The sequence below is a fragment of the Triturus cristatus genome, chromosome 10, assembly GCF_964204655.1.
Source record: "Triturus cristatus chromosome 10, aTriCri1.1, whole genome shotgun sequence".
Classification (NCBI taxonomy): domain Eukaryota; kingdom Metazoa; phylum Chordata; class Amphibia; order Caudata; family Salamandridae; genus Triturus; species Triturus cristatus.
The window spans coordinates 1,130,796,923-1,130,815,022 of NC_140593.1; the positions used below are offsets into that span (position 1 = coordinate 1,130,796,923).

At 47.2% G+C, this 18,100-nt stretch overlaps 1 protein-coding gene across 2 annotated transcripts in view; it reads left to right on the top strand.

The window, feature by feature from the left end:
- Nucleotides 1–18,100, top strand: part of NHERF2 (NHERF family PDZ scaffold protein 2) — a 347,541-nt gene that overhangs the window by 295,888 nt on the left and 33,553 nt on the right. Inside the window, exon 5 of one of the 2 annotated variants that reach the window (XM_085629400.1) lies at nucleotides 8,576–8,619. In XM_085629400.1, coding sequence (XP_085485526.1) covers nucleotides 8,576–8,619 — 44 coding nt within the window. Of the gene's footprint in view, nucleotides 1–8,575; nucleotides 8,644–18,100 lie in introns of both variants that reach the window. The other variant, XM_085629399.1, reaches the window with a different exon arrangement.

Here is an 18,100-nt window from a genome sequence, read left to right on the forward strand (position 1 = left end):
GCAGTTGCCCCCATCAGGGCAAATTCCTCTAGCACCAGTTTTGCACAGAGTTACCACCAGCAGGACATAACTGCCCCTGTGAAACAGTGTGCGAGGGGTAGTAGCAAGGACAAGCAGGCTCAAACCCTGTTTACTCATGTTTAGAGCCATGAGCATTTGTAATATTGAGGGGCCAAGCCACAGAGGTTACTCCTGTAGTATCGGGGGTATGCTAATAAAAGATGTTCTGCATGCGTGAATCAAAACCCAGATGCACTTCTAGTGCTACCAAATGTATTTTCCTGTGTGTGATGTACCCAACGTAAACATTACGTACGCCTAATTCCAGTACCCCAAAAAACGGTGCTTTATTTATTTGGAAAGTTTTCTATTGCTCGAACATGACCACTGGGGTATCAGAGCGCTTTACAATTTATACATCAAGAGGAATACCGATACATGCAATCAAAGCAGAACCCACAAAGCAGAAGATACAAAGTCATATAGAGCAAAGGGAATCTGGTGACCATAGCAGCTGGGCCACAGAACTGCGTCTGTGACCTCAGTATCCACTTGAATAGCCAGTCAGAGGCAGAAATGTCTTCATCAAGAGCACTTTGACTTCCTTTTTGAAGAACTATCGGCGTTTCAGAGGACATACCGAAGTCAGGCAATGGAAATACTGCATGGCTACTGTAGATTTACCTCCTGCAAATTCACAAAAGAGTTGTAGACCTGGACACTGAATTGGCAAGCAATAATAAACTAATATTGTGTACAATTTCGTCAACAAACAGTTATGACTTGTCTCCAAAGTGATAATAGCACTCAGCTGGATCCAAAACTCAGCAAGCGTGTAAGGAACAATTCACATTTTCTTTTGCTGTGACTTGGTGTGGAGTATGCTTGCATTTCTCCTAATGTACCTCCTAATTTCCCAGAGAAGTTTTGTGAACCAGGCCTACAGTGTAAATCAAGTTATCACCCTGGAAGCACCTAGAGTCCAACAATGCAGTTAGCACGCCAGTTGTTGGATCTTTGCTATTGTGTAATCCAAGGCTCACAGGTTACCTTCCGGGTTACTGTGACTTCGACTTTTATCATAAGTGCTCAAAAAAGTTCTCTGTAACTATATGATCATTTGTGTCAGTGAGTGTCTTTTTGGTGGTAAAATAACGTGGTCCATCTTCTGAGAGCGCTTGGACTCCTGGGTATTTTTTTTAAATTTCAGCCCGTGTCCATTTTGGAGGCACTATGAGGCCTGTTAAAAGCATCAGTGCGCTGAACCACAAAAAGACAGGACAAGAAAGGTTTTAATAGTTATACTGTAAGGCACATTGGTTCTAGAATTGTGCCTACACCGAGGCACCTGATCCACCTATACCTGAGGTCATGGCAGAGAAAATGGACGCTGAGGAGACCCACCTGCCAGATTCACAGCCCATTTTATGTTGCCGGATTCACAAAATGTTTTTGCACATGCAAAAAATACTTTTTGTGCAAGCCACATGCAAAATGGACTTGTGCAAAGGGTGAGGTGAAGCCCCTAGTTTAAGGTGCGCCAGATTACATAAGCAGGCACCTCGCTTGTGTCTCTCCCCCTTCTGTCTGTCAGACGCTGTCTCATGATTTCTGCAAAGCAGAAAAAATGTTCAAGGCACATATGGCTCTACTGTGTTCCATACTGGCATCCCCTTCACTGCACAAACCACTGGCACACACAAAACGTATTACAACTCCCCTCATAGGCCTGTCTGCAGCAAATAGCTTCCACATCAATGTGGGTGAAGGATACGTGATTTTGGCACAAGGCTAATTGTGTCTGTTGTCTGTGTTGTCTCCACACACCCTCCCTCTCTGTTGCCCCCATCATATCACTTTTTTGTTTTTACTTTAAACCATGCTGATGTACAGACAGGAGTAAAAAACATTTACAAAGCCAGTAACTCTTGTCGTCGAACTATTTGATTTGCCAATGCTTGTTGGGGAACTGCTAGATTGCTCTTGATGAGCATATGTCAGCTGGGAGGTTTCTTTGTCAATGGATGTCATTAATAAGAGAATTTACACTACACTGGATCCCTACCTTGGTAGAGAACCTCCGCTTCCGCCTTTTGGATACTTCAGCATCCCTCATCAGCCCCCCATTGCTGGACATTCTCATACCAGCTGTGCAAGTTCATGGATTTGATCTGACTGATTAAGGCCTCAGTACTAAGAATAGTACTGGGAGCAGAGTTGGTAACAAAGCAGTGCTGCGGAGGGAGCTTCCGGTTGTTTAGAAGCCAGTAAGGTTCCTCAAAATGCTTTGCACCAACAGATAAGAAATCCAGAGAATTGAGCTTATGGAGTTCCTGCATTGGTGCTGCAGTTTTCATTTACAGATTTATAAGAAGCATTTCCATAGTGTACCTAAATATTTCCATTTTCATTGTTGAGTACATAATAAGACATGCAAAGAGTCGGTGTAAAGAAAAAATTGATCACAGAGCCTACTTTCTGTCTATTCCTGCTTTCTGTCGGTGACGTACAAGGTTACTTTAGTTGAATGTCTTCTCCTTTAACTAAACTGGGAGTAATACTTGATTTAGCTCCCTGGGCCTGAATCCCTGGTAGGCGTTGCACCTGCAGACAGCAGTGTAGTACTATTCACTTATCCAGCAGAATTACTTGTATATCAGGGAGCTGTTGCACTCTAAACTTCGGGTGTGTTGTGTGCCTGCCGCACTCCCTAGTGTGGGTTGAGCCGATATATAAGCCTGTATGTAGTGGCGTGCTTTTACTACCCTCCTCTGCACTAATATATATAACGGAATCCTCACTAGCGAGCCTGTTGGGTCTGTGCTGCCGCGGGATAGGCTTTCTCAAGTAGTTCAGGTGATCCTGAAGTAGATCCCACCTTCTGATTCTTTAAGAGTTTCAGCTCATTGGCATCTCTAGTGTGGGGCCTGTGCCCCAGCTCTATTTGTCCTGCCCCCACCCACCACCACAGTAGTTGAATGTGCCATAAGGCGAGATAGAAAAGCAACCAGACACTGCTTCTTGCCAAGCACCTTAATTTTTCCAACTGCCTTTCATTTTAAAGCAGCGTTGTTTGCTTAACGTTTTTAACCCCTTCACTTAACTGCCCAAAACACAACATGGATTTGGGAAAAAGGGGGTGGTGATGGACAGAGTTTCTGAATGATGCAGAATACTCTTACCAAGTCAAGAGATCATGGTTTTAATCCATCATCGTTTTTTAGCTCACTGCACCATCCCAGCTCAGAACCCGGCTACATGCAAATTAGTCTGTACCTGTCCCAGTGCATGATGGGAACAGGGAAAACCAAACTACCAAGCCAATTCTTATACTGGGAAGGAAACAAGCTTCCGGGGACCGGTTTCTGGCATCACAGCCTTCGTCGGCCCGGCTTGCCTGAATCCTGATGGTGCAATGAGCAAGGGACTCACGTCTGAGCATACCCTCCCACACTGAGTGTGGATAAAATCGATTTGGGAAAAAGGGGGTGGTGATGGACAGAGTTTCTGAATGATGCAGAATACTCTTACCAAGTCAAGAGATCATGGTTTTAATCCATCATCGTTTTTTAGCTCACTGCACCATCCCAGCTCAGAACCCGGCTACATGCAAATTAGTCTGTACCTGTCCCAGTGCATGATGGGAACAGGGAAAACCAAACTACCAAGCCAATTCTTATACTGGGAAGGAAACAAGCTTCCGGGGACCGGTTTCTGGCATCACAGCCTTCGTCGGCCCGGCTTGCCTGAATCCTGATGGTGCAATGAGCAAGGGACTCACGTCTGAGCATACCCTCCCACACTGAGTGTGGATAAAATCGATTTGGGAAAAAGGGGGTGGTGATGGACAGAGTTTCTGAATGATGCAGAATACTCTTACCAAGTCAAGAGATCATGGTTTTAATCCATCATCGTTTTTTAGCTCACTGCACCATCCCAGCTCAGAACCCGGCTACATGCAAATTAGTCTGTACCTGTCCCAGTGCATGATGGGAACAGGGAAAACCAAACTACCAAGCCAATTCTTATACTGGGAAGGAAACAAGCTTCCGGGGACCGGTTTCTGGCATCACAGCCTTCGTCGGCCCGGCTTGCCTGAATCCTGATGGTGCAATGAGCAAGGGACTCACGTCTGAGCATACCCTCCCACACTGAGTGTGGATAAAATCGATTTGGGAAAAAGGGGGTGGTGATGGACAGAGTTTCTGAATGATGCAGAATACTCTTACCAAGTCAAGAGATCATGGTTTTAATCCATCATCGTTTTTTAGCTCACTGCACCATCCCAGCTCAGAACCCGGCTACATGCAAATTAGTCTGTACCTGTCCCAGTGCATGATGGGAACAGGGAAAACCAAACTACCAAGCCAATTCTTATACTGGGAAGGAAACAAGCTTCCGGGGACCGGTTTCTGGCATCACAGCCTTCGTCGGCCCGGCTTGCCTGAATCCTGATGGTGCAATGAGCAAGGGACTCACGTCTGAGCATACCCTCCCACACTGAGTGTGGATAAAATCGATTTGGGAAAAAGGGGGTGGTGATGGACAGAGTTTCTGAATGATGCAGAATACTCTTACCAAGTCAAGAGATCATGGTTTTAATCCATCGTTTTTTAGCTCACTGCACCATCCCAGCTCAGAACCCGGCTACATGCAAATTAGTCTGTACCTGTCCCAGTGCATGATGGGAACAGGGAAAACCAAACTACCAAGCCAATTCTTATACTGGGAAGGAAACAAGCTTCCGGGGACCGGTTTCTGGCATCACAGCCTTCGTCGGCCCGGCTTGCCTGAATCCTGATGGTGCAATGAGCAAGGGACTCACGTCTGAGCATACCCTCCCACACTGAGTGTGGATAAAATCGATTTGGGAAAAAGGGGGTGGTGATGGACAGAGTTTCTGAATGATGCAGAATACTCTTACCAAGTCAAGAGATCATGGTTTTAATCCATCATCGTTTTTTAGCTCACTGTACCATCCCAGCTCAGAACCCGGCTACATGCAAATTAGTCTGTACCTGTCCCAGTGCATGATGGGAACAGGGAAAACCAAACTACCAAGCCAATTCTTATACTGGGAAGGAAACAAGCTTCCGGGGACCGGTTTCTGGCATCACAGCCTTCGTCGGCCCGGCTTGCCTGAATCCTGATGGTGCAATGAGCAAGGGACTCACGTCTGAGCATACCCTCCCACACTGAGTGTGGATAAAATCGATTTGGGAAAAAGGGGGTGGTGATGGACAGAGTTTCTGAATGATGCAGAATACTCTTACCAAGTCAAGAGATCATGGTTTTAATCCATCATCGTTTTTTAGCTCACTGCACCATCCCAGCTCAGAACCTGGCTACATGCAAATTAGTCTGTACCTGTCCCAGTGCATGATGGGAACAGGGAAAACCAAACTACCAAGCCAATTCTTATACTGGGAAGGAAACAAGCTTCCGGGGACCGGTTTCTGGCATCACAGCCTTCGTCGGCCCGGCTTGCCTGAATCCTGATGGTGCAATGAGCAAGGGACTCACGTCTGAGCATACCCTCCCACACTGAGTGTGGATAAAATCGATCACCACCCCTTTTGTACCGCTTTGTTCGCCATAAGTTGGCAGGGTATGCTCAGACGTGAGTCCCTTGCTCACTTTGCCACTGGATTCAAGCAAGCCTGGCTGAAGACGGCTGAAATGCCAGAAACCGGTCCTAGGAAGCTTGTTTCCGGTCCAGGGAAGGCATGGCTTGGCAGTTCGGGCTGGACTGTTCCCATGAGGCACAGGGTCAGACTGATTTGCATATGGCCATGTCTGAACTGGGGTGGCAGAGTGGGCTAAAGAACGGTGATGGATCAAACCCAGATCTGTTGACTGGGTGTGAGGGTTTGATTGGTTCTGATGCTCCATCCATCACCACCCCTTTTGTACCGCTTTGTTCGCCATAAGTTGGCAGGGTATGCTCAGACGTGAGTCCCTTGCTCACTTTGCCACTGGATTCAAGCAAGCCTGGCTGAAGACGGCTGAAATGCCAGAAACCGGTCCTAGGAAGCTTGTTTCCGGTCCAGGGAAGGCATGGCTTGGCAGTTCGGGCTGGACTGTTCCCATGAGGCACAGGGTCAGACTGATTTGCATATGGCCATGTCTGAACTGGGGTGGCAGAGTGGGCTAAAGAACGGTGATGGATCAAACCCAGATCTGTTGACTGGGTGTGAGGGTTTGATTGGTTCTGATGCTCCATCCATCACCACCCCTTTTGTACCAAAACACAACATGGACATGTCACATTTTACCACAGTAAACTGACCATTTTTTGCAATGTGCCTAGCTGTGGATTTGGGACCCTAGCTCAGCCGGCATATAGGGAAACCTAGCAAACCTGTACATTTTTTTAAACTAGACACCCAGGGGAATCCAAGATGGAGAGAATGGTGTGCCTCTCACCAGGTTCTGTTACCCAGAATCCCTTGCAAACCTCCAACTTGGTCCAAAAAACACATTTTCCTCACATTTCTGTGATGGAAAGTTCTGCAGTTGCGTGGAGCCACAAACTTCCACCCACCCAGCATTCCCCCAAGTCTCTTGATAGAAATGGTGGCTCACTTCTGTGGGTAGGCCGAGTGCCTGTGACAGGAAATGGCCCAAAACGTACTGTGGAGACTTCAAAATTATCGATTACAAAAAGACCTTGTTTTGCAAAGAAGTCACCTTGGTTTTTGAACCCAGGCTCAGCAGCCATCTAGAGAAACCTACCAATCCCAGGCATTTCTGAAAAATAGACACCCAGGAGAGTCCAGGGAGGTGTGACTTGTGTGGATCCCCCAACCTTTCCCTACCCAGAATCCCCTGCAAACCTCAAATTTAGCTAAAAATATCACATTATAGGCCATTTTATAAATATTCAATGGGTTCTAATGTAATGCAACTAAGGTCCAGTAAGTGTTACCGAGTTTAAAAATGTTAAAAAATGAAAAGTAATACTATCACAAAATGTGCCGCATTGTGCCGCATAATTTGCCTTTTCTTGTCGTATAATTTACTCAACCCTGCCAGATAATTTGCCCCTCTCCTGCCACATAATTCCAGTGGACCTGGTTATAGTTGGCTCAGGTAACTATAACTGCTGAATTTAAATGGTTTTGTACGAGTAAAATCTGAGGCAAACTATAATGTCCCTGTAACCTTTTTTTTTTTCTTCAGTGGAAAAAATATATATATATTACACAGTGCTGATCGCCGTTATTTAATTATAATAAAGTAAGAGTGTTTTTCGTGTTGTTAATAACTTTGGTGCCGTTTAACAAATCTTCATGAAACTTTCCACAAAAAAATGTCATCTACTTATGCTCTTTCTTTAAAAGTATTCGGGTGATCCGTAAAAATGAACAGAATTCTTCTGTTTATGAGATGGTGTCCCAGAGAAACCCTGACCCCCACCCCAAATCCCCAACCCCGGGGCCCTGTGGGATACTGCATGGACCTCCGTGCGGTCCCACGGCACGGGACCCGGAAAAAATAGAAGAATTCATGGAAAATATGGAGTTGGGAGGGACCTTGAGGGGGTAGACTGCCCGAAGGAGGAATGTGTTTTTTTTTTTAACGCAAAGTTAGAATTTATTAGCTTACTTAACAATGTTTTTTTTTTTCTTTAAATGATTATTGGTTTTTAAAATATAAACATGAAACTAATACAGGTCTGGAATTGACATTAGAAGGCATGCATAGATACGACAGTCAACATAAACGCGGTAATATCTTTCTGTCGAGGTTCACAAGTTCTGCAACGTAGTATCAAGTTGCAGTAGGAATATCTCAATTTAAAAAAAAAATCCTCGCCTAACAATGTCACTTTAACCTTTGTTTTATCACTGAATATAGGTATATACACATGCCTTCAAAGTCTTATTTAAACATTTTAAGCTAACATGTAAATCTGACTTTGTATGCATGTGGCTATAGAAATATAGACATACAAATGTATATTTAAACATTTTCAGCACATGCATGTATATATTATATAATACATCATATATTAAATTATAATACATTTTGATATAACACATTATATTAAATTAAAAAATGAAACCTTTGTCTTTCTGTGTACATTACCATTCCAGGTGGTTGTTTATGCGTGTAGTATCATACCTGGTGGCTGTTCTCTGTGCGTATATTATCGCTGGTGACATATGTGCATTATTATTTCTCATAGCTGTTCATGCGTGGACGGTGTCAGTCACGGTGGCTGTTCTCTGTGCATGTATTATCTATGTTGGATACCTATTATTTTTCATGTCCTCTTGGGTCACTATTCACGGTGTGTTGCCATTTTTTGTGGAATTCCATTTCTGCTTGGTGTCATTGTTATGCATGACCATTATATTGTTATGTATCAAAAAATAGGTAAGAACCCAGTTTTCTTCCTGTCATTACTGCCGACACGAACTCTTTTTTGACCGTTTTTTCCAGTGGCCCTGATGTATTTCTGTCCGATGTGAATCGGGGTTGTGTTGCATTTGTGTATTTAGGTTAGAGTGAAGTACAGACACATGGCTGGATGTTTGTTCATTTATGGGTTGTTTTTGTCTCGTTTTAGGACCCCTGCCTCAGCCCATTCCGAACGGATCTGCTCGGCCCCAGGTCAGTCCTGCAGCTTCACACTTTGTGAGTAGATCTGGCGTATTTGGGAATATTAAGGGTTGATGATTTCAGAATGCTTTGTGGGCTGACATGACCCACCCAGCAAGTGCACAACATACCTGCTCAGAGTGTCGTGCGTGTTACTCACTCATTCACCACCCTATGTTCAGACCCCTGTGAGAGCCTGCATTTGTTCCATCTGACGGAGTTATTAAGCACTGCTCGGCCATGGGCTCTGGTACTCGGCTATTCAGGAGAACCACTAACTCTGTCAATGATTCTCTTTTAGAATAATTGCACTTTAATGCATTTAAATATTTTTCTGCTTGTCGTGTGTGGTGCACCAATCGTGAGGTCTCACAGCAATGTGGTATTGTCTTATTAGGCTCAAATTGGAGGAGCAGTGCCTTGTGTAGTTGGTTGAATGTAGTCTGTAGATACCTGAAAATGTGGCACAGGTCAGACCCTTTTGACACCACCTGTTCTCTGGGCTGTTACCTTCAGTGCTTGCCTACCATTTTACTCTTGAGGGCCCAGGTAATAGCTAGACTTGTTCATCCAAAGTCTTAACTAAACTACCCTGTTACAGGTTGTCTTATCTTTTTTCTTTATAAACCCTTTTTTGTAACATGGGTGTATACACATGCTAAACATTTTTATATCAAACAGTTGATGGTGGCCATTTGGCAGGTCCAGTACCTTGGATTCGGGTATTGAGATAAGAAATCTGCAAGGGCACCGGAGTATTAACCAATATCATATTTGTGGTCTCTAGATTACCTGTGTTTAGGTAACCTGGAGACCACTGGTGTTCAGGAATGTAGTGGTTGAGGAGACATGTTTACTAGTGGTGATTGGATGCAACTTTATTGCTCTCCAATAAACTCCTTTCCTACTAAGAAGTGGTGTGTCTCTCTACAATTTGGCGACAAGGATGAGATCTCCCCTAACATCAACTACTACAGAGGTTCCGGGTGTCCACACGAGACGAAATCTGTGGCGAGCATGAGAAGTCGTGTGGACGCTGTACTGATCTGATAAGGAGGTCGGAACTTCAGAGAATATCCGGAGCCAGCCACAAGCACACGACGAGGCTGAATGCACTACGAAACGAGGAGGCGGACATCACGAAGTTATGGGGGTTTTATTGTTACCAGTAGAGGAATAGAGTAATCATCTCGAACCCACAGGAGGAGGACCAGAGTAGCAATTACTCTACAGTGGTTCAAAACATATCTCCAGCTGGTTCAGGGTGGTCTTGGATCTGTATGGGCCACCGGATCAAGCATCTGTTAGTTGTATCAGTCCTTCGTTCAGGGACTTGTATTTAACGACACAGAGTACTCATCCCCGGGTAAAACCTATTGAGTAGTTTCTGGGCGAGGTATGTCCAGGGAACTCATGTCTAATGTATGACTCCCAGGAGGTTTACAAGTCACCCAGACCACCTGATTCAGCCTTGATCACCTTGTCCATCCCCATTGATGAGGCCCAAATAGTCTGAAACGGATGTTGAGTTGCTAAGGTACCTCTATAGAGAGGGCCAGTCCTGGCAGTAAGACTAGACTTCTTCTTATCGGAACAGGACCAAGTCTGATCGGCATATAGCTGGTTCATGTCTAAACTGGCATGGTGGGCACAAAATTGAGCTGGAATGGAGAGCCGTGTAAATAATCCATGGTATTGAAGCATTCCAGAAATCATTTTATTTTATGTTCCCCCATACCACACTTCTTCATCGCGCCTACAGTGTGCCGCACCAAACTGTGTGAAAATGTTTTGAGATTTTAGAAATGCTACAAGACCATACAGATGTGGGACATGTGCTACACAAATACTGATAACTTGCTATCACACTATCCAGTATCACACGACATACAACATCACAGAATATACCACAACCATACCACTTCACCATCACTCACGTCCATGCACTATATAACCATTCCACATCATACCATACTACATCACAGCTAGTAACATATACAACACAGCCTACTACGCATATACAACACAGCCTACTACGCGTGCACGCAAACTACATCACACAAGCCCAGAAGGGCACAGTACCCCACATCGCACAAGGCCCAGGAGAGGCACTAAACAACATCACACAAGACACGGGAGGGGCACACTAAACTACACCACACAAGACTCGAGAGTGACAGACCAAAAGCAACTCTTAACAAATGAAGAAACGAAAGACAAAGGAAACAAAGGACAAAAAAAATGGGAGTATAATAAGATAATAAACCCTAGGGGCCGATTCCGATCTCGATCTGAAGGGCTCCGAATTGGATTTGGAATTGCCTAAACCGATCCGGAGCCCTTGTTCCTGACCGATTCGCTCCCAGTTACGAATGACCAAGTACGATGCCTGGAAAGCCTTACCGCTGACCGAATCGGTTCTGGAAGGCATATGGAGAGATAGAGCCCTCCTGAGCTGAATCGCACAGCTCTATGAAGTTGGTATTCCAAGCAAGAAAGTACGATGAACGATTTGAACAGCCTTTACGATTCGGTTTGCCCGGATCGAAAAGGCTGCTGGAATTGGTCTTTGGGGGCCTGTAGCAGGCCCCCCCTTCATCTGGGGCCCTCTGAAACGGGCCATTGGGGGTACCCACGGGTACCCCCTTTCAGGCCATGCACAGTGTGGTAGGCACCAAGGGGTGCCTGCCACTGGGTGCACGGTTTTCCCAACCACCCCTTTCTTCAATGGGAGCCTGTGTACGCATTCAGTACACAAGCTCCCATTGAAGTCAATGGGAGTACGACCGAATCGTATCTGGATGCATTCACATGCATCGTACTTATTCTGTCGGACTCCCCTGACCCGAGTCGTCTGAAACGCATTCCGGACACAAGTTTGCTCTCCGTATGAGATCGGAATCGGCCCCTTACTATGCAAACAGCACAGCAAGCAAACAAGTGTAAATGCTATGCAGACTTCCACCGGCGACAAAGATTGGGCAAATTACCTGGAACCACCGGGGTACCTTTGGGTAGTCAGAGCAATAATTGGTGGACCCAGACTCGTGGAGGGGTAGGAATTGATGGCCCTTTTACTCAGTTGGGGACTCCGGCCAGTGTGAGACTGAGATACTCGAGAGGAAGCCAAACAATTCACTAACCTCCCACCCTCACATGGAGCAGATGGAACTGTCCACACACGTGGATTGGCGGGAAGGTTTCAAGACTCAGTCCTGAGGTGAAATGCAAACTAGCAGACAGTGGCCCCTAGGCAGAGAATTCACGGTCACACAAACTAGAAAACAGCAGCCCCTGGGCAGAGAATGCAGGGTCACACAGACTAGCAGGCAGAGACCCCTAGGCAGAGAATGCAGTCTCACACAGACTCGCAGACATTGGCCACTAGGCAGAAAATGCAGGCTCACACAAACTAGAAAACAGCGGCCCCTGGACAGAGAATGCATGGTCACACAGACTAGCAGGCAGCGGCCCCTGGACAGAGAATGCAGGGTCACACAGACTCGCAGACATTGGCCACTAAGCAGAAAATGCAGGCTCGCACAAACTAGAAAACAGCGGCCCCTGGACAGAGAATACAGGGTCACACAGACTAGCAGGTAGCGGCCCCTGGACAGAGAATGCAGGGTCACACAGACTAGCAGGCAGAGACCCCTGGACAGAGAATGCAGGGTCACACAGACTAGCAGGCAGAGACCCCTTGGCAGAGAATGCAGGGTCACACAGACTAGCAGGCAGCGGCCCCTGGACAGAGAATGCAGGGTCACAGAGACTAGCAGGCAGAGACCCCTGGACAGAGAATGCAGGGTCACACAGACTTGCAGACATTGGCCACTAGGCAGAAAATGCAGTCTCACACAAACTAGAAAACAGCGGCCCCTGGACAGAGAATGCAGAGTCACAGAGACTAGCAGACAGCGGCCCCTTGGCAGAGAATGCAGTCTCACACAGACTTGCAGACATTGGCCACTAGGCAGAAAATGCAGTCTCACACAAACTAGAAAACAGCGGCCCCTGGACAGAGAATGCATGGTCACACAGACTAGCAGGCAGAGACCCCTGGACAGAGAATGCAGGGTCACACAGACTAGCAGGCAGAGACCCCTGGACAGAGAATGCAGGGTCACACAGACTAGCAGGCAGAGACCCCTTGGCAGAGAATGCAGGGTCACAGAGACTAGCAGGCAGAGACCCCTGGACAGAGAATGCAGGGTCACACAGACGAGCAGGCAGAGACCCCCTGGACAGAGAATGCAGGGTCACACAGAGTAGCAGGCAGAGACCCCTTGGCAGAGAATGCAGGGTCACAGACTAGCAGGCAGTGGCCCCTAAACAGAGAATGCAGGGTCACACAGACTAGCAGGCAGCGGCCCCTGGACAGAGAATGCAGGGTCACACAGACTAGCAGGCAGAGACCCCTTTGCAGAGAATGCAGGGTCACAGAGACTAGCAGACAGCGGCCCCTTGGCAGAGAATGCAGGGTCACACAGACTAGCAGGCAGCGGCCCCTGGACAGAGAATGCAGGGTCACACAGACTAGCAGGCAGCGGCCCCTGGACAGAGAATGCAGGGTCACACAGACTAGCAGGCAGAGACCCCTTTGCAGAGAATGCATGTCTCATCACCCTACAAGCCAGCCAGTTTACACGATTTCGGTGTATCACGTGGAATATGCATCCTTCACAGGGCACAAAAGCATACTGTTCCAAGCCTCGTATGCAACGCCCCTGTTGGCTTCACGTATACCCCTTCCCGGATTGTACACTCTGCGCCTAGACAGGCGCCTTCTGGGCTCTTCCTTGGGGCTACAGGCCAGCTTTGTGATGTAAAAGAGGTCTGTAATCCGCTCTTTCAGCGGAGTGGAAGTGAAGGAACAGTGCCCGGTATCTGGGTGTTTGCAGCTTGTGGGGTGGGTGTTTTGCACACACTCCACCAGCCTTCGTTAGTCCTCACGTGCTGACTCACATTTTTGGAATCTTCCTAAACTTTCTTTTTACGAGAGAGAGAAGACCCCCTTCAGCGGTTAGAACAGTTCCTTTTACCGAGGTGAAATGTTCAGTGCACCCAGAACTTGTTGCATCCTTGTTTTCACATCTTCCCACTCATGGTGTGCGCTGTGGAGAAATGATGCTCCAGGCCAGGCCAGGGTGCTGGGTCAGTCCGTGAAATATTTGATTATTCTTCGAGTTCCCATAGACAGCCACTTGGAAAACCCATAATTTCTTCAATGTCATTGCAATAATATGCTGTGAATGCACCATTTGGTGCAATGTCTTAATTGATTAGCAGGGGAGAGAACGGTTCGACACTCCGCTCCCCTTTAGATATTTAACCCTTCCCTCCACAGTCCTGGTCACCCACCCCTCTGCAGATCTGAGAAAGGGTCATGCCACGCCCTTCTAAGAGGTTGGCAGGAGTGCTTAATGTCGGCAGCGGAGCGTCTCCCCACTATTTATTTTATTTATTTATTATTTTAATTTATAGGGTGCAACAGCTACCCAAAAAGGGTCCTGGCGCCAAGCGGACTAGGTGTAGCTAATAGAAGACAGTAATAGGAGTTACTGGTTAAATAACCAGGTCTTGAGTGATCTGCGGAAGCGTGTGTAAACATTCTCTTTGCGTATGGCGAGAGGAAGGGTGTTCCACAGTGATGGACCTAGGTAAGTGACAGATCTCCCCCCCCCCCCATCCTGGATAGATTGAACCCAGGTACTGTGAAATATCCGAGAGTGGTAGATCGTAGATGGCGAGTGGGGGCATAGGGACGGACAAGAGAGTTAAAATACTGTGGTGCCGTTCCCATTTTGATCTTTAACATATAGCTCAGGGTTTTAAACTTAATGCGGGTCTCTACCCTGAGCCAGTGTAGGTTACGGAGGTAGCCAGATATCGGGGTGGCTTTGGGAACCTTGCAAAGTAATCTTGCTGCAGTGTTCTGTACTAACTGCAGTCTTCGAGTCACTGCTTTCTTTGAGCCAAGGTAAAGGATGTGTCCATAGTCCAGCCGAGAGGTGATGAGGGCCTGGATCACTGTTTTCTGGGTGTCATCTGGGAGCATCCAGATGATCTTCCTGAGCCATTTCAAGATGGTAAAGCAGATAGCTGTGACCTTTACTGCCTGATGGTGCATGGTTAGAGAGTCATCGATAGTTATCCCCAAATTATGGACAAGACTGGAGGGTTTGGGGAGGGCGCCCATCTCAGCAGGCCAATGTAGTGGGCCCCACAGATCTTTATTTTTGCCTAGGATGAGGACTTCCGTCTTATCACCATTTAATTTCAGGTGATTGCGGTTCATCCATGTAGCAATTTTCCCTAGGCCTGTCTGACGAAGGGATGACGAGCCGGGGTCAGTACTGGAGAGGGAAAAGATGATCTGGGAATCGTCTGCATATGTAAAAAGAGTTAGGCCTGCTTGTTCTGCTATGTCTGCGAGAGGCCTGACATATAAATTGAAAAGAAGAGGACTAAGGATGTAACACATTATTATCATTTTATTCTTCCATGTAGAATTCAGTTTTGGGGCGAGCGGGGCTTGGCTGTCATCACAGCCAGCAGGGGGAGGAGGAAATATGTGCACTTAAGTGTGCATGACGATTTGGCTGGCTGCCTTGGGCCGGCAAACAGTCATGTTCCCTTAGCATGTTGTGCACTGGGTTGTAATGCACACAGCCTGGATGGAGATCATGCACAGGCTTGCAGTCCCTCTCTGAGCGCTGAACCGCGGCGCTGAGACCAACAACGACGCTGCTGTCATGCTGGCGACAGCAGCGTAGTGATTGACTTAAAAGAGCCTGTGTGCTTCCAGGAGGAAAGACGACGACGGAGGAGAGGCGGCGGCGTGCTGAGGTAAATGTTTTTTTTCTTTTACACCCCCCCACCGCACCCCCCTTTCCTGTCCCGTACCAGCCACCACTGCTGCTTCTGTGGCAAACCAGATATGATTCCAAGAACTCGACAATGCCATGGTGGGGGACAAGCAGAGGTGGGTGGGCAGGGACTCCTCCGCATAGGACTACAGGAACATGCCTGTCCACGGTGGAGAGGTGCAGTACAACTCCGAAAGGCCCTCCACTCCCCAGTTTGACAGAGGCCACCCTCCAAGAGGGCATAGAGGGCTGGCGCCTTAATTGGTCATGGGGGCCCAGAAAATTTGTTTTGGGTAGCAAAACTTACTACAGGATTAAGAACTACCCCTGCAACGGAAATGGGGGTCACCAGGTGAGTACCAAAGGAGTGGGAAAAGGCACAAACCCCCAGGGGCCAATCAGGAGCCAGGGGTATTGTTCAAATAGCTCTATGAGGGGGCAACAAAGGGAAAGGTGAGGGACATAAACGGCTCTGCCCCACGGTATGCTTATTAATAGAAGAGCGGGGCAGCGCGAGACAATTGACACCCGCCCACACCTAATGAGGAAAAAAAGTCACAGGACAGGGTGGGGAGGCAGCCTGCAAAGGCGGGAAGACAAGGAGCGTGTGCTGGTAAAATGTCACAACACGGCACAGCGGGGTGGCGGATGGAGGCTACTTACCTGGGGATGCCTTACAGCAGGGTAAGTTGGCTGACAGGGAAAGTACACAGAGCATGGCACTCGCAGCCCAGACCCGCTGGACGGCAGGGCACAAATGGACAGACGAGGTAGTGAGTTGAGCCTAACATCAGTTGATAAATTACAGCCCTCGCGGACAGAGGAAACCCCACCTCAGAAAACTGTATTCTCACAGGTTGACATGTTTGATTTATGACATGATTTACAACTAATCAATGACTGATTTATGACGGGGTGTAATTTATGGCGGCCCCTGTCAAATGATCCATGTCAAAGGGGCACGCGCTAATCATATATGCTAAATAAACTGCGCCCTATAATTCCAAACAAGATTCATTACATGCCTTATGTATTTGTGATGCAAGTAACAGTGAATTATATGGTTGTTGGAGTGGGCCAAGTGCGGAGTTAATATCTGTCCTCAGCTGCATAAGCCAGGGCAAGAGGCCATTTCCTTGCCTACAATGGAGCCCACCGCACCCCTGCTATTTTAGTGATGGGATGCAAGACAAATTGCCCTCTCCCCCCCCCCCCCCCCCCCACCCCCCCCCCCCCCCCCCCCTGTTTTCTACAAAAACATCTAAAATACCATGTGGCAGAACTGCAGTTCGCATACATTCTTAGTATATTCCGGGGCACCCCTCTTGGAGTGCAGAGGTGCTTTACAGGGGGCTTGGAAGGTTTTACATTTGCAAAACTCAATGTACTGCATGGTCCAGGCGCTTAAATCCGGCCATTTGTCACGCATACCTTCAGCGCATTCTGAGGAAAGCCAGATGTGTCAGCCTGACACGCTGCACTACGATAGGATGACCAGATTTTGAGAAGCAAAAAACGGTACATGCCAGACCTAGAAATAGGACTAAAGGCTGCCAATGATCAAGGAATAAATCTGTCTTGTCCCGGTTTTGGCGTAGCATATATATATATATATATATATATATATATATTATGTAATATACTGCAAAGCAGAATTCAAAGGTATGCTCTGTTTTCGCAGGTGCCTATGTCATATTTTGAAATAACTTATGAAATGTATCTTATTTATCTTTTTCAGGCAGCGCAGAATGTGGTGTAAACATAGCCCTGTTGACGTGTGCCTAAGTATATGGGCACACATTTACAGGGCTACGTTTACATAACAATAGCTATGGCAGGATGTCGGGACCTCCGCCCTCCTCCCAACTCTCTCCCCTCTGCTGGGCGCACGCAGCTCACCTCCTTCTGTGCTGCCAGAAGCAAAAAGATAAATTACAGGAGTTATTTTAGACTTTAGAGGTGCTTGGCATACTTTTCAATTGTCGTTTGCGGCAAGTGTTGTAATTTTCCCCAAAATACGGGACATGCATTCAAAATTGGAAAATGTGTCTGAGCGCTGGGACAGTTCTCTGAAAACCGGAACTGTCTGGGGAAATCCGGGACGTCTGGGCACTACGACCCCTACTTTGCAGGTCGAGATTTTGAGCTCAGCCTTTCCTGCTAGGTAGTTCCCCTCCATTGGAGCCTAGTCGGTCCTTTGAGGCCTCTGCGCGGAAAGGAATAGTTAACACGCAGCAGCACCGCCTTTGTGCCTGTACATCATCGAAAAAACTTACCACCGCTTCTGTGCTCTAATTGTACGATGTGTTCTGGGAGGTGTAGTCTTTGCTTGCTTTAGGTACACTAGCATACCTGACTTTTAACTGGGAAGCTCGATACCAGCGCTTCAACTGGGCAGGTAGTGTCAGGTACTCGGTATCTGCAATGGATAGTACCAGCACTGCTTCTAATGGGGGAGTACCGGCACTTGCCAGCAGCGAACAGGTACTCTGGGACACGGAGTTTATGCACTTGTATATTCCCAGTTCAAGCACTGCCTGAGACTAAAAACATGGTGTCCGGACAACACACAGCTTAGGTAGCTCTTTGCGCAGAAGCTGTATTGTGATTGTTAATAACATAAA